Genomic DNA, 14,041 nt, shown 5'->3' with positions numbered 1-14,041 from the left:
AATAATATATATTACTAGATTAACCATAAATCTGGCACTTCATGTTAATGAAGCTTAAACCCAGGATTATTAACCCACATAGGCTACACTACAGCACAGGCACACTACACAAATGACTCAATACAGCTTGGCAGAGTTATGCACTTTACTGAGCACACTGGCCCTATACCAGGTTTCGACCTGGTTTAACATTTTTTCAATATTACAATTAGACAAACTGGTGTCGGCAAACACTGGCATAAGCTCATGTAAACCTAGTAAGCACAGTCTTTAGTTTTTAAACCAGAGGCTGTGTTCCTGATTGCCTCGCTGTCTCTAACAGCAGCCCTCTTGTTTGTCTGTCCAGTGTGTTCTGTAATGTTTGTAGTATTATTTAGCCTACAGGCTTTCCAGGGTTTCCTAACTCTTTGGCTCTATTGACTCAGGCCCCCTTCAGATACTATATATGTTGGAGATATGAAACCTCATATCTTGGTCAAAGTTGCAGCTGCACAACTTCTAGATGGAGACACAATAGTTAGTCTCTGCCTTTTCTCCTTTTCTTCTGCTGGGCTGTGAACAATGCAAGGCTTGTACTTCTCTCTTCTGTGTACCAGACTCCAGCGACCACGAGGACGGCCTCCTTCTCTGAACATAAGGCAGCCATTGATGCCGCTCCAGCCAAAAAGTCTAAAGCAGGTCTTCCCGCAGGTAACTAACGCACCGGGACTCTCCTCTCTCCACTGCTTCTTATCAGTCCAACTCCATGCATTAACTTACTCCTACACTTCTCCCTTGCTGTCTGCTTCTTTATTCCTCGTATCCTTGCTTTCTGTATTTCTCTCCCTCCTCCTCCCCCCCCCCTCCATTGCCGTCACTGCTATTCTGCATTTTTAATTTTCTTTCTATTTCTCCCTCTTCCACTTGTTTGGCCACGCACTCGGTCCCCTCGCCCTCCATCCCACCCACGCTTATCTCTCCCTAAAGACTCTCTTCACTCTGTACTGTGGCCCCTGAAGAATGTGCTCACAGGGGATTGGAAAGGTGAGTGGTGGGTGTGCCACGCCCACACCTAGCTCTGCAACCCTGTAGCCATGCCCACACCTAGCTCTGCAACCCTGTAGCCACGCCTACACCTAGCTCTGCAACCCTGTAGCCACGCCCACACCTAGCTCTGCAACCCTGTAGCCACGCCCACACCTAGCTCTGCAACCCTGTAGCCACGCCCACACACCTAGCTCTGCAACCCTGTAGCCACGCCCACACCTAGCTCTGCAACCCTGTAGCCACGCCCACACCTAGCTCTGCAACCCTGTAGCCACGCCCACACACCTAGCTCTGCAACCCTGTAGCCACGCCCACACACCTAGCTCTGCAACCCTGTAGCCACGCCCACACCTAGCTCTGCAACCCTGTAGCCACGCCCACACCTAGCTCTGCAACCCTGTAGCCACGCCCACACACCTAGCTCTGCAACCCTGTAGCCACGCCCACACCTAGCTCTGCAAACCTGTAGCCACGCCCACACCTAGCTCTGCAACCCTGTAGCCACGCCCACACCTAGCTCTGCAACCCTGTAGCCACGCCCACACCTAGCTCTGCAACCCTGTAGCCACGCCCACACCTAGCTCTGCAACCCTGTAGCCACGCCCACACCTAGCTCTGCAACCCTGTAGCCACGCCCACATCTAGCTCTGCAACCCTGTAGCCACGCCTACACACCTAGCGCTGCAACCCTGTAGCCACGCCCACACCTAGCTCTGCAACCCTGTAGCCACGCCCACACCGAGCTCTGTAACCCTGTAGCCACGCCCACACCTAGCTCTGCAACCCTGTAGCCACGCCCACACACCTAGCGCTGCAACCCTGTAGCCACGCCCACACCTAGCTCTGCAACCATGTAGCCACGCCCACACCTAGCTCTGCAACCCTGTAGCCACGCCCACATCTAGCTCTGCAACCCTGTAGCCACGCCCACACCTAGCTCTGCAACCCTGTAGCGACGCCCACACCTAGCTCTGCAACCATGTAGCCACGCCCACACCTAGCTCTGCAACCCTGTAGCCACGCCCACACCTAGCTCTGCAACCCTGTAGCCACGCTCACACACCTAGCTCTGCAACCCTGTAGCCAGCCCACACCTAGCTCTGCAACCCTGTAGTCACGCCCACACCTAGCTCTGCAACCCTGTAGCCACGCCCACACCTAGCTCTGCAACCCTGTAGCCACGCCCACACCTAGCTCTGCAACCCTGTAGTCACGCCCACACCTAGCTCTGCAACCCTGTAGCCACGCTCACACACCTAGCTCTGCAACCCTGTAGCCAGCCCACACCTAGCTCTGCAACCCTGTAGTCACGCCCACACCTAGCTCTGCAACCCTGTAGCCACGCCCACACCTAGCTCTGCAACCCTGTAGCCACGCTCACACACCTAGCTCTGCAACCCTGTAGCCACGCCCACACACCTAGCTCTGCAACCCTGTAGCCACGCCCACACACCTAGCTCTGCAACCCTGTAGCCACGCCCACACACCTAGCTCTGCAACCCTGCACTCCACATTGGTTTGTCCCTTTTCTTCTTGCCCTCGAGCCGCCTAATCTTAGTAGAGAGGAGTGTGTGTGTGTGTGTGTGTGTGTGGCTTTGACACCTGCGTTTCTGCATCACCTCAGTGTCTCTACGGATTCTTCGTTCAAATGGCTACTAGGCTTGGGCGTATTAAGGTATTACCATACCGGGGTACTTAGAAATCCCCACATCAATACCGTCAAAACTGTTTTCTATCTTTTTTTTTTTTGTTCAGCCAAAATAGTTGCAAGTGTTCTTGCCTGTACTGGGCTTAGCCTAAATTATTTTTATTCATTTATTAGTATTTTTATTCGCCATTTGTAGGCTACTTTTTTTATCTTATTAATAGGTGAGCATATACATGTTACAAGCAACACTATATTGTTTAACTTTTTTTTCTGATTTTCCTCCATTTTCACCCCAATCGTACTTGGCCAATTTCCCCCTGCTGCCCCGGTCGCTGCTCCGCCCTCTGAGGAGAGCCGTACCTTGCACCTAGCACCTTGCTTCCTCCAAGACATGTGCAGTTGCCAGCCGCTTCTTTTCACCTGACAGCGGGGAGCTTCACTAGCAGGACGTAGCACGTGGGAGGATCACGCTATTCCCGCCAGTTCCCTTCCACCCCGACCGACCAGAGGAGGCGCTAGTGCAGCGACCAGTCCGGACGCGATATTTTTTTTTGGATGATGCGAAGGCTATGCGAAGGCATAACCCGCCCCTCTCTGCCTCTGATTGGCCTAGCGTCAAACTTCCATCCAAACACATTCGCTTGGCTATATCCTGCATTACATCTCTTTCTACAGTCTGTGGTCAGACCGTCAGACTCAGTGGGTCAGACAGACATACAGCAGTTACGCTTGCTAGCCTGCATGAAAGACGCCAGTGTGTTTATGTTTTTAATATAGTCATATATGGTTTATGACGCTGCCGCTACTCTTGGCAGTGCACGTATGTAGCATATAGACAGACAATTGATCAAGAGTGATATAAAACAGGGTTATTTTTCAGGGAACTAGCAAGCGTAACTGCTGTCTGTCTGAGTCTGACGGTCTGACCACAGTGTAGAAAGAGATGTAAATGTCACAATAAAAAGATTGTGAATCTTCAGCTCACATTGTCAGTCATCATCTAATTAAAGTCTGCCAGCATTGTAGATATTCCACAAATTAAGGATCAATCTTAAGTTCTCTAATGCTGAGACTCTAATTGGTGAAAAGTAACTGTTAATCAAGTAGCATTTTTGAGTGCAGATTTGTCATCTTTAGGCTGACAGTTGTGTATTGTTGCTCTTTAGGATGTGGTTGTAGAATTAGAAGACAAGAGCCCTGTTCGGAATCGGTCTCTATGACAGAAATAGTGGACTATTTTAGTGTGTCGCCATTTTTTTATGGTGTCTGAATTCTCAACTGTTAATTTGATTCACAATTTAGTCAACTAAAAAATACCCACAATGCACAGCGATTTCTAGTGAACAGCGAATGTACCCTACATTTTCGCCGGTATACCACAATGCAATGCGGTTGTCTTTACCCAAGGAGAAGAAGAAAGTCGTTAGCTCGCGAGCTAACCAGCTTGTGAGCTACTTCACCACCAAAGCTTGCTATTAGGAGACCGCACCACAGTTGACAAAACCACACATGCACGTAATTAGAATTTCAACCATTTATTTAGGATTTAGCAGTCAAAACATGCAACACCAATACTACCTGGGGACATCTCAATCTGCTCGTGAGCTCAGTTGTTTATGTGATAGTGGGCGTGGATTGCTTGTGTCACATGAATATCCGGTGCATCTGGTGACTCAATGATCTCCAGGAAAAAAATCTGTCGTGTCCAAAACTCATTTTGATCATTCCCCATATAGTTCACTATGATAAACACTATAGTTCACTATATGATAAACACTATATTCACTATATGATAAACACTATAGTTCACTATATGATAAACACTATATTCACTATATGATAAACACTATATTCACTATATGATAAACACCATATAGTTCACTATATGATAAACACTATATGGGAATAGTGAGTGAGTGAACGATTCCGAACGCGGCTAATATACGGTAGTTCAAAAGTTGGCTACGTGGAGGTGACATTTTGATTGTGATTTTGAGGACAATTTCAGTTTGCTTTTTACACCGGCTTTTGACACAGCTATGGCATGCTACGTAGCAACTGAGCTTTGCATGCTCTTTCCTCTGCTGTGATGTATTTAATGAAGACTGTTTTAAGACATACTGTACAACACAGTTGGCAGAATGCATTGAAGCCTGTCAGATGAATACAATCATGATACTGTAGATGTACTCATTGTTTTGTTCTCTTTTGTTTTTGTGCTGATTTTGTTATATTTGTGTTTCCGTCCTGTGGGGTCACAGAAGCACAAGCCCCTTCAGGCGTCAGTGGAGGTAGGGAAGGTTGTGAAAAAGCTGTTGTGCTGCCTTCTCCTGCCTCTGTCCTCCTCACTTTACCATCCTGGCTTCTCTGTCTGTGATCCGTTTCTCCTCAGCCTCTCCCTCCTCTTGGCATTCTCAATCTCATGGTGACTGGCTCACCTTATTATACCTTTATTATATACATTACATTACAGTAGCAGATGCTTTTATCCAAAGCCACTTACAATAGTGCAATAGTGCAATCAACACCAGCACCACAGTCCTCATCAGCTAAGACATCTGGAAGAAGAAGAGTGGTTAGTTCAAGAAGGGTCCAGGTGAAGAGGTGTGTTTTTAGTCTGCTGGAAGATGGGCCGAGGGAACCAGGCCAGGTTTAGAACCTGATCATGGATTGCAGATGGGGAGGAGCAGCCTGATGTACGGTCCTGTAGGCGAGTACCAGTTAGGAATGGGTCCGATCCAATATCAGTATCGGGTGCCGTTATTGGCACTAATTCACGGATCGGATCGGAATCTGAGATTTATTTTTTTATTTTTTTGCAATTCCAGCGCGGGCCATAATTTGCCCATGTATAATAGTATCCTTCTTTGCCTTGTATATTTTCTTAATTTTGTCTGCTTTTTGCAAGGTATATTTAAAAAAAAAAATCTTTAATTGGCCAAATCTTTGCCTATACTGTATATTCAAGAAAACGTTGGTATCGGCATAATATCGGTATCGGCAGATATCCAAATTCAGGTATCGGAATCGGATCGGAAGTGAGAAAATGTGGATCGGTGCATCCCTAGTACCAGTGTCTTGAATTTGATGCGTGCCGAGATGGGAAGCCAGTGAAGACGGGAGTGAAGCCAGTGAAGGGACCCGGAAGAGGGGAGTGAAGCCAGTGAAGGGACCAGAAGAGGGGAGTGAAGCCAGTGAAGGGACCCGGAAGAGGGGAGTGAAGCCAGTGAAGGGACCAGAAGAGGGGAGTGAAGCCAGTGAAGGGACCCGGAAGAGGGGAGTGAAGCCAGTGAAGGGACCAGAAGAGGGGAGTGAAGCCAGTGAAGGGACCGGAAGAGGGGAGTGAAGCCAGTGAAGGGACCAGAAGAGGGGAGTGAAGCCAGTGAAGGGACCAGAAGAGGGGAGTGAAGCCAGTGAAGGGACCAGAAGAGGGGAGTGAAGCCAGTGAAGGGACCGGAAGAGGGGAGTGAAGCCAGTGAAGGGACCCGGAAGAGGGGAGTGAAGCCAGTGAAGGGACCCGGAAGAGGGGAGTGAAGCCAGTGAAGGGACCAGAAGAGGGGAGTGAAGCCAGTGAAGGGACCGGAAGAGGGGAGTGAAGCCAGTGAAGGGACCAGAAGAGGGGAGTGAAGCCAGTGAAGGGACCAGAAGAGGGGAGTGAAGCCAGTGAAGGGACCGGAAGAGGGGAGTGAAGCCAGTGAAGGGACCAGAAGAGGGGAGTGAAGCCAGTGAAGGGACCCGGAAGAGGGGAGTGAAGCCAGTGAAGGGACCAGAAGAGGGGAGTGAAGCCAGTGAAGGGACCGGAAGAGGGGAGTGAAGCCAGTGAAGGGACCAGAAGAGGGGAGTGAAGCCAGTGAAGGGACCGGAAGAGGGGAGTGAAGCCAGTGAAGGGACCAGAAGAGGGGAGTGAAGCCAGTGAAGGGACCCGGAAGAGGGGAGTGAAGCCAGTGAAGGGACCAGAAGAGGGGAGTGAAGCCAGTGAAGGGACCGGAAGAGGGGAGTGAAGCCAGTGAAGGGACCAGAAGAGGGGAGTGAAGCCAGTGAAGGGACCGGAAGAGGGGAGTGAAGCCAGTGAAGGGACCAGAAGAGGGGAGTGAAGCCAGTGAAGGGACCAGAAGAGGGGAGTGAAGCCAGTGAAGGGACCGGAAGAGGGGAGTGAAGCCAGTGAAGGGACCAGAAGAGGGGAGTGAAGCCAGTGAAGGGACCGGAAGAGGGGAGTGAAGCCAGTGAAGGGACCCGGAAGAGGGGAGTGAAGCCAGTGAAGGGACCGGAAGAGGGGAGTGAAGCCAGTGAAGGGACCGGAAGAGGGGAGTGAAGCCAGTGAAGGGACCCGGAAGAGGGGAGTGAAGCCAGTGAAGGGACCAGAAGAGGGGAGTGAAGCCAGTGAAGGGACCAGAAGAGGGGAGTGAAGCCAGTGAAGGGACCGGAAGAGGGGAGTGAAGCCAGTGAAGGGACCAGAAGAGGGGAGTGAAGCCAGTGAAGGGACCGGAAGAGGGGAGTGAAGCCAGTGAAGGGACCCGGAAGAGGGGAGTGAAGCCAGTGAAGGGACCGGAAGAGGGGAGTGAAGCCAGTGAAGGGACCGGAAGAGGGGAGTGAAGCCAGTGAAGGGACCCGGAAGAGGGGAGTGAAGCCAGTGAAGGGACCGGAAGAGGGGAGTGAAGCCAGTGAAGGGACCCGGAAGAGGGGAGTGAAGCCAGTGAAGGGACCCGGAAGAGGGGAGTGAAGCCAGTGAAGGGACCCGGAAGAGGGGAGTGAAGCCAGTGAAGGGACCCGGAAGAGGGGAGTGAAGCCAGTGAAGGGACCCGGAAGAGGGGAGTGAAGCCAGTGAAGGGACCCGGAAGAGGGGAGTGAAGCCAGTGAAGGGACCCGGAAGAGGGGAGTGAAGCCAGTGAAGGGACCCGGAAGAGGGGAGTGAAGCCAGTGAAGGGACCCGGAAGAGGGGAGTGAAGCCAGTGAAGGGACCCGGAAGAGGGGAGTGAAGCCAGTGAAGGGACCCGGAAGAGGGGAGTGAAGCCAGTGAAGGGACCCGGAAGAGGGGAGTGAAGCCAGTGAAGGGACCCGGAAGAGGGGAGTGAAGCCAGTGAAGGGACCCGGAAGAGGGGAGTGAAGCCAGTGAAGGGACCCGGAAGAGGGGAGTGAAGCCAGTGAAGGGACCCGGAAGAGGGGAGTGAAGCCAGTGAAGGGACCCGGAAGAGGGGAGTGAAGCCAGTGAAGGGACCCGGAAGAGGGGAGTGAAGCCAGTGAAGGGACCGGAAGAGGAGAGTGAAGCCAGTGAAGGGACCGGAAGAGGGGAGTGAAGCCAGTGAAGGGACCGGAAGAGGGGAGTGAAGCCAGTGAAGGGACCCGGAAGAGGAGAGTGAAGCCAGTGAAGGGACCGGAAGAGGGGAGTGAAGCCAGTGAAGGGACCGGAAGAGGAGAGTGAAGCCAGTGAAGGGACCGGAAGAGGGGAGTGAAGCCAGTGAAGGGACCGGAAGAGGAGAGTGAAGCCAGTGAAGGGACCGGAAGAGGGGAGTGAAGCCAGTGAAGGGACCGGAAGAGGAGAGTGAAGCCAGTGAAGGGACCGGAAGAGGGGAGTGAAGCCAGTGAAGGGACCCGGAAGAGGGGAGTGAAGCCAGTGAAGGGACCCGGAAGAGGGGAGTGAAGCCAGTGAAGGGACCCGGAAGAGGGGAGTGACGCGAGAGAATCTAGGTTGGTTGAACACCAGACATGCTGCAGTGTTCTGAATGAGCAGCAGCGCTCTGATGGCAGCAGGTAGCCCTCTGATGGCAGCAGGTAGCCCTCTGATGGCAGCAGGCAGCGCTCTGATGGCAGCAGGTAGCCCAGCAGCGCTCTGATGGCAGCAGGTAGCCCAGCAGCGCTCTGATGGCAGCAGGTAGCCCGGTAGCCCTCTGATGGCAGCAGGTAGCCCGGTAGCCCTCTGATGGCAGCAGGTAGCCCTCTGATGGCAGCAGGTAGCCCTCTGATGGCAGCAGGTAGCCCAGCAGCGCTCTGATGGCAGCAGGTAGCCCGGTAGCCCTCTGATGGCAGCAGGTAGCCCGGTAGCCCTCTGATGGCAGCAGGTAGCCCTCTGATGGCAGCAGGTAGCCCTCTGATGGCAGCAGGTAGCCCGGCCAAAAGAACGTTGATCATGATGATGGCGGTCAAACTCCAGGCTTCAGAACGGGAATCCACAAACCAATGGGTGAGGTCACGTTGGCTACGTCCATATTTGTAGTCCAGTCTGGTCCATCTTAAGATGAATGCCATGCCCATGAGGTTATGGTGTTCTCATCAAAATGAGCCTTTGCAGTCATTTATTTGACCTAAATAGATGGCCATGATGCCCCTGAGCAGCTGGCTGAACGGCTGTAGAGGGAGTAATGGTTCTGGACAGTTTCTGTGCCAGCGACAGAGGGGAGGAGAGACTTGGAGGAATGGAACAAATAGGTGGTTAGACGCTGGTTAACCATACAGCAAATACTTCAACATGACATGACACATTAACTTGACGTTCTGCGTTCAAACAGAACTTGTATCACTGTTTCCACTCTGCTGCGGCGCTGCCCAATAATGACCCACTCTGCACATAGACATTGGAAGTGTCCTGCTAAGTGTTCCTAGGTACAAGGTGCACACAATAGGTCAATAGCACAAATCAACTGACCTAAGCTTCTGTCCTGAAAACTCCACGTTTCTGCTTGTGTGTGTTGTTGCACTTACATGTTAGAATGTTTGAGCAGTTTCTGCTCTGTGTTGTGGGTCGATGTGGCATCTGGAACTTGTTGCTTTGAAATGGAGTCATTAAACAATTGCATTTTCAGGGGTGATTAGCTGGGCAATGAAAGCTACTGAGGGTTTTCTGCCCCCCCCCCCCCCCCCCTTTTCTTTTAAGACAAGCTTAGTCGTGCATTCCTTTATGACTGGGAACTGGTAATCTTACGACTTCAAAGGTCATGAGCTGGACGGTGACATCATCAGAGCTGGTATTTCCCATTCCAAACTTGTAGGAGCCTCAGCAGCCCCGACCTCAGAAATCCAAGATGGCTGCTCCGCGCAACAACAGTAGTTATAATCGTAGTAATGTTGTTTAGCACTTCTGTTTTGTTTGTGTCTCACTAAATCAGCTGTACACACAGCACTGCCTAACATCTATCTGTGTGGACATGAGGCTGCAGTGTTTGTATGCGCAAAATGCCGCGAAATGCCTTGTTATCAACTGTTACTGCTAACAATGGCTAGCCTGGCTAGTGACTGGATCTGACCAATGAACAGTGAACTTCCCAGCTCAAGTTTTCTGCAAATGGAACGCTAACAAAACGGATGTGATGTCCTTTAGCCTCCACATCCCAGTTATTTTGTGATAAAGGAATGCACCATAGGTACTATTGTTCCCATAGTGTGATGGGGTGTTGACTGGTGGGCTGAACAGTAAGAGCACACAGCAACTACACACAGAAGGCTGTTTGCTAAATGGGTTCAAAATCCTGTGCAAGTAAAGGCATTATTGAAATTCAGCCACATGCCTTTGTAGTTCAAGCTAGCTTCTTTCCTCCAGGAGAAATATTATTATTATTATTATTAATGCATTTTTGCTCACAATAATTCTACTAGCTTATAGCTTCAGTCACACCACTCATGTCATGTATATTTGGAAGTCAAGTCGGATGACCGTTTCAGGCATAGGAAACAAAACGATCCTTTTGATGCAGCAGCAAACCTATCTTATTTCATAGTGAATGATAACAGACACTCTGTAGATTGTTTGCTCTTCCAAATTTGAACTACATGTCAGTCTTGTAGAAATTAATGGTTACTGGAATTAAATTGGTCCGTAGCACAAGACTTGTGCAGAATGAAGTGCAGTTGTAGTAGGTAGCATGCCAAAATGTGCCCCGCACCCCCTGCTCTCCCATCACTCTACCACCACCATAGAGGGACAAAGTGACCGCCTACTTCCTGCTTCAGCACTGTACCAGAGATTTTCATCCGCCATTTATTTTCCCATACACATTTCGTAAAATGTGTATAAAAATAGTTTTACTGGTTCAAACCAAACGGTTCAGCTAACGCTATAATCGGGAGAGACCATAGAACATTTCACTGGGACCAAAACGTAAAAAAATGCGGGTTTAAAGAAAATATTTTTTCAATGTTGTTTTTTAAAGTTTTGGTCCGAGTGAAATGTTCTATGGTCTCTCCCGATTATAGCGTTAGCTGAACCGTTTGGTTCGACGAAGTAAAACTATAAGCATTTTACGAAATGTCTGAGAAAATAAATGGCGGATGAAAATCTCTGGTACAGTGCTGAAGCAGGAAGTGACGTACCACTTTGCCTCTCTATAACCTGACGCTGCCAGATGGGGGCGATATTGTTTTCAGAACAAGACACGGAGTGTGGTGTTGTGAAAACTATACCGCCCCCATCTGGCAGCATCAGGTTACCACCACCACCACTGTGCAATTTCAGATTCTAACATTCCGAGACCCCTTTGTGATGCTATTGAATTAACAGTGTGCCTTATATCCGCCATGAGAGCTGTGTTACTGTGTGCACTCTGCTTGTTAAGCCTTATTCCTGCTGCGTTGCTGAGCAAGACAGACTCTTATATGTGTTTTCTCCGGCTTCTCCGTCCCTCTCTTCCTCTCCTCTCTCTGCCTCTCCTCTCTTCCTCTCCTCTCTTCCTCTCCTCTCTTCCTCTCCTCTCTCTGCCTCCTCTTTCCCACAGCCAAGGCCACCACTCTGTTCAGCAGACACACCAAGACCATCGTGTGGGGCATGCAGACGCGCGCCGTGCAAGGCATGCTGGACTTCGACTATGTGTGCTCACGGGACGAGCCTTCGGTGGCGGCCATGGTTTACCCCTTTACGTAGGTTCCCCAAGATCTCAGCAAGTTTGCCAGAACTGGGCATAAATAAAATATAATACTCCACTGATTACAAAACTACATCACTACACTGTTGGTTTCTGACCTAACATTTCAATTAATCATGTTTAACTTTTTTAGAACATCTTTTGAGTTCTCTTATATCGGAGTTCTTGAATGTTCAAGCACCAAATTTGGCTGCTCTAGGGACACGTCGTTAGTCCCACTTTCTTACCTATAATAGTATGAAAACCAAGTCTCAACATATCTGAAGAAGAGAAAAGTTAATTGTGGTAATATTGTTTCTTTTGATTTCTTTCATCCAACTCAAACCTTTCATCTTATAATTTCACTTTGTTGCAATTGCTGGTATTGGATCCTGGAGGGCAGAAAAAAATACTGATTGGTGGCCACCGATCTCCAGATCTGAAAATTTGAGGTTGACTGTGACTGCAACAGTCAAACCTCCAGACTTTCAGGAGCAATTTGCTACTAAAGTAAAATGTTGCTTAATGAAAAACACCAGTTCCCTATTCTGCTGTTAGAACTAGTTACTTTAGTGTCTAAGAAACCACTGTCTGTGTTTTGCCTAGTGGGGATCACAAGCAGAAGTTCTACTGGGGCCACAAGGAGATCCTGCTGCCAGTCTACAAGAACATGGCCGACGCCATGAAGAAGCACCCCGAGGTGGACGTGGTGATCAGCTTTGCCTCGCTGCGCTCTGCCTTCGACAGCACCATGGAGACCATGCAGTACCCACAGGTAGACTACACATCAAACATGTATGAGCACCATGGAGACCATGCAGTACCCACAGGTAGACTACACATCAAACATGTATGAGCACCATAGAGACCATGCAGTACCCACAGGTAGACTACACATCAAACATGTATGAGCACCATAGAGACCATGCAGTACCCACAGGTAGACTACACATCAAACATGTATGAGCACCATGGAGACCATGCAGTACCCACAGGTAGACTACACATCAAACATGTATGAGCACCATAGAGACCATGCAGTACCCACAGGTAGACTACACATCAAACATGTATGAGCACCATAGAGACCATGCAGTACCCACAGGTAGACTACACATCAAACATGTATGAGCACCATAGAGACCATGCAGTACCCACAGGTAGACTACACATCAAACATGTATGAGCACCATAGAGACCATGCAGTACCCACAGGTAGACTACACATCAAACATGTATGAGCACCATAGAGACCATGCAGTACCCACAGGTAGACTACACATCAAACATGTATGAGCACCATGGAGACCATGCAGTACCCACAGGTAGACTACACATCAAACATGTATGAGCACCATGGAGACCATGCAGTACCCACAGGTAGACTACACATCAAACATGTATGAGCACCATAGAGACCATGCAGTACCCACAGGTAGACTACACATCAAACATCTATGAGCGTAAACATCAGAGATTCAGTTAGAAAATCAATTCTGATTGCTCCTGACTTGTCTATGTAATTGTGTCACCAGATACACACCATTGCCATCATAGCTGAGGGAATCCCCGAAGCCCTGACCAGGAAGCTGATTAAGATGGCTGATGAGCAAGCTGTCACTATCATTGGCCCCGCCACGGTACGCAGCCTTACACACTTATCTATTGCAAACTGAGTCGATACTAGGCTGTGAATGTACGTGTCAATGGAGATGGCGAGCACAAGTTAAGTTGATGTTTGTTCAATTCTGGGGCTCCAGGTTGGTGGCATCAAGCCGGGCTGTTTTAAGATCGGGAACACCGGCGGCATGCTGGACAACATCCTGTCCTCCAAGCTGTACCGGCCCGGCAGTGTCGCGTACGTGTCGCGCTCCGGGGGCATGTCCAACGAGCTCAACAACATCATCTCCCGCACCACGGACGGTGTCTATGAGGGCGTGGCTATCGGAGGAGACAGGTAATGGCGGAACAGCCCATGTCATACAGGAGACTTTGTGTGGTGAAGTTATGAAAGAGGAAAAAACAAAGGAAATGCTGTTTTTCTTTTTTCTGTTTTTCTTCTTTTTTTGTATCTCCTCCCCAAGAGACCATATTCCTGCATCCCATATCACCCAACCTCTCCAAACTGATCCACAATCATAAATTGCACTTAAATATTTAGGCATTGTAACTATTTTAAGAGGCACCATTTCACTCTAGTTTTGCCTTTCTATGAGTCGATGCTACAACATGCAAGACCTCATAGATGGAGCATATCCTCACACAATGTGGTCATGAAGACCCTGATGAAGACCCTGAAGATGATTTGCTTAAAAGTGAGGGAAAGGATCACTATGCTGTTGAAGCTCTTTAGGTTATTTTTCCCTGCCACACGTACATGTATTGCTATCTGAGCTGAGCTTGTTCACCGGAAGAAAATATGACCAGACAAGCTGTCTGTGATTCCTTTCGAAAAGCCTTTTAGTGCGAAGAATCCGCATGGAATTTCGTGCCCCATTCCGCCTCCGCATTCGCACCGCATCTGTGTGAAACGTCCGTA

At 49.6% G+C, this 14,041-nt stretch overlaps 1 protein-coding gene across 3 annotated transcripts in view; it reads left to right on the top strand.

Annotated features, from left to right (window-relative positions):
* Positions 1-14,041, top strand: part of LOC310774577 (ATP-citrate synthase-like) — a 58,719-nt gene that overhangs the window by 35,515 nt on the left and 9,163 nt on the right. The window contains exons 13-19 of one of the 3 annotated variants that reach the window (XM_083634665.1): positions 597-690; positions 967-1,023; positions 4,936-4,965; positions 11,377-11,518; positions 12,109-12,277; positions 13,038-13,142; positions 13,263-13,459. In XM_083634665.1, coding sequence (XP_083490791.1) covers positions 597-690; positions 967-1,023; positions 4,936-4,965; positions 11,377-11,518; positions 12,109-12,277; positions 13,038-13,142; positions 13,263-13,459 — 794 coding nt within the window. The remainder of the gene's footprint in view (positions 1-596; positions 691-966; positions 1,024-4,935; positions 4,966-11,376; positions 11,519-12,108; positions 12,278-13,037; positions 13,143-13,262; positions 13,460-14,041) is intronic. The other 2 variants (XM_083634666.1, XM_083634667.1) reach the window with 2 other exon arrangements.

Source organism: Poromitra crassiceps (assembly GCF_964638095.1).
Source record: "Poromitra crassiceps genome assembly, chromosome: 4".
Classification (NCBI taxonomy): Eukaryota; Metazoa; Chordata; class Actinopteri; order Beryciformes; family Melamphaidae; genus Poromitra; species Poromitra crassiceps.
Note: the sequence above shows the minus strand (reverse complement) of the source record. Positions and strands in the feature narration are given on the sequence as shown.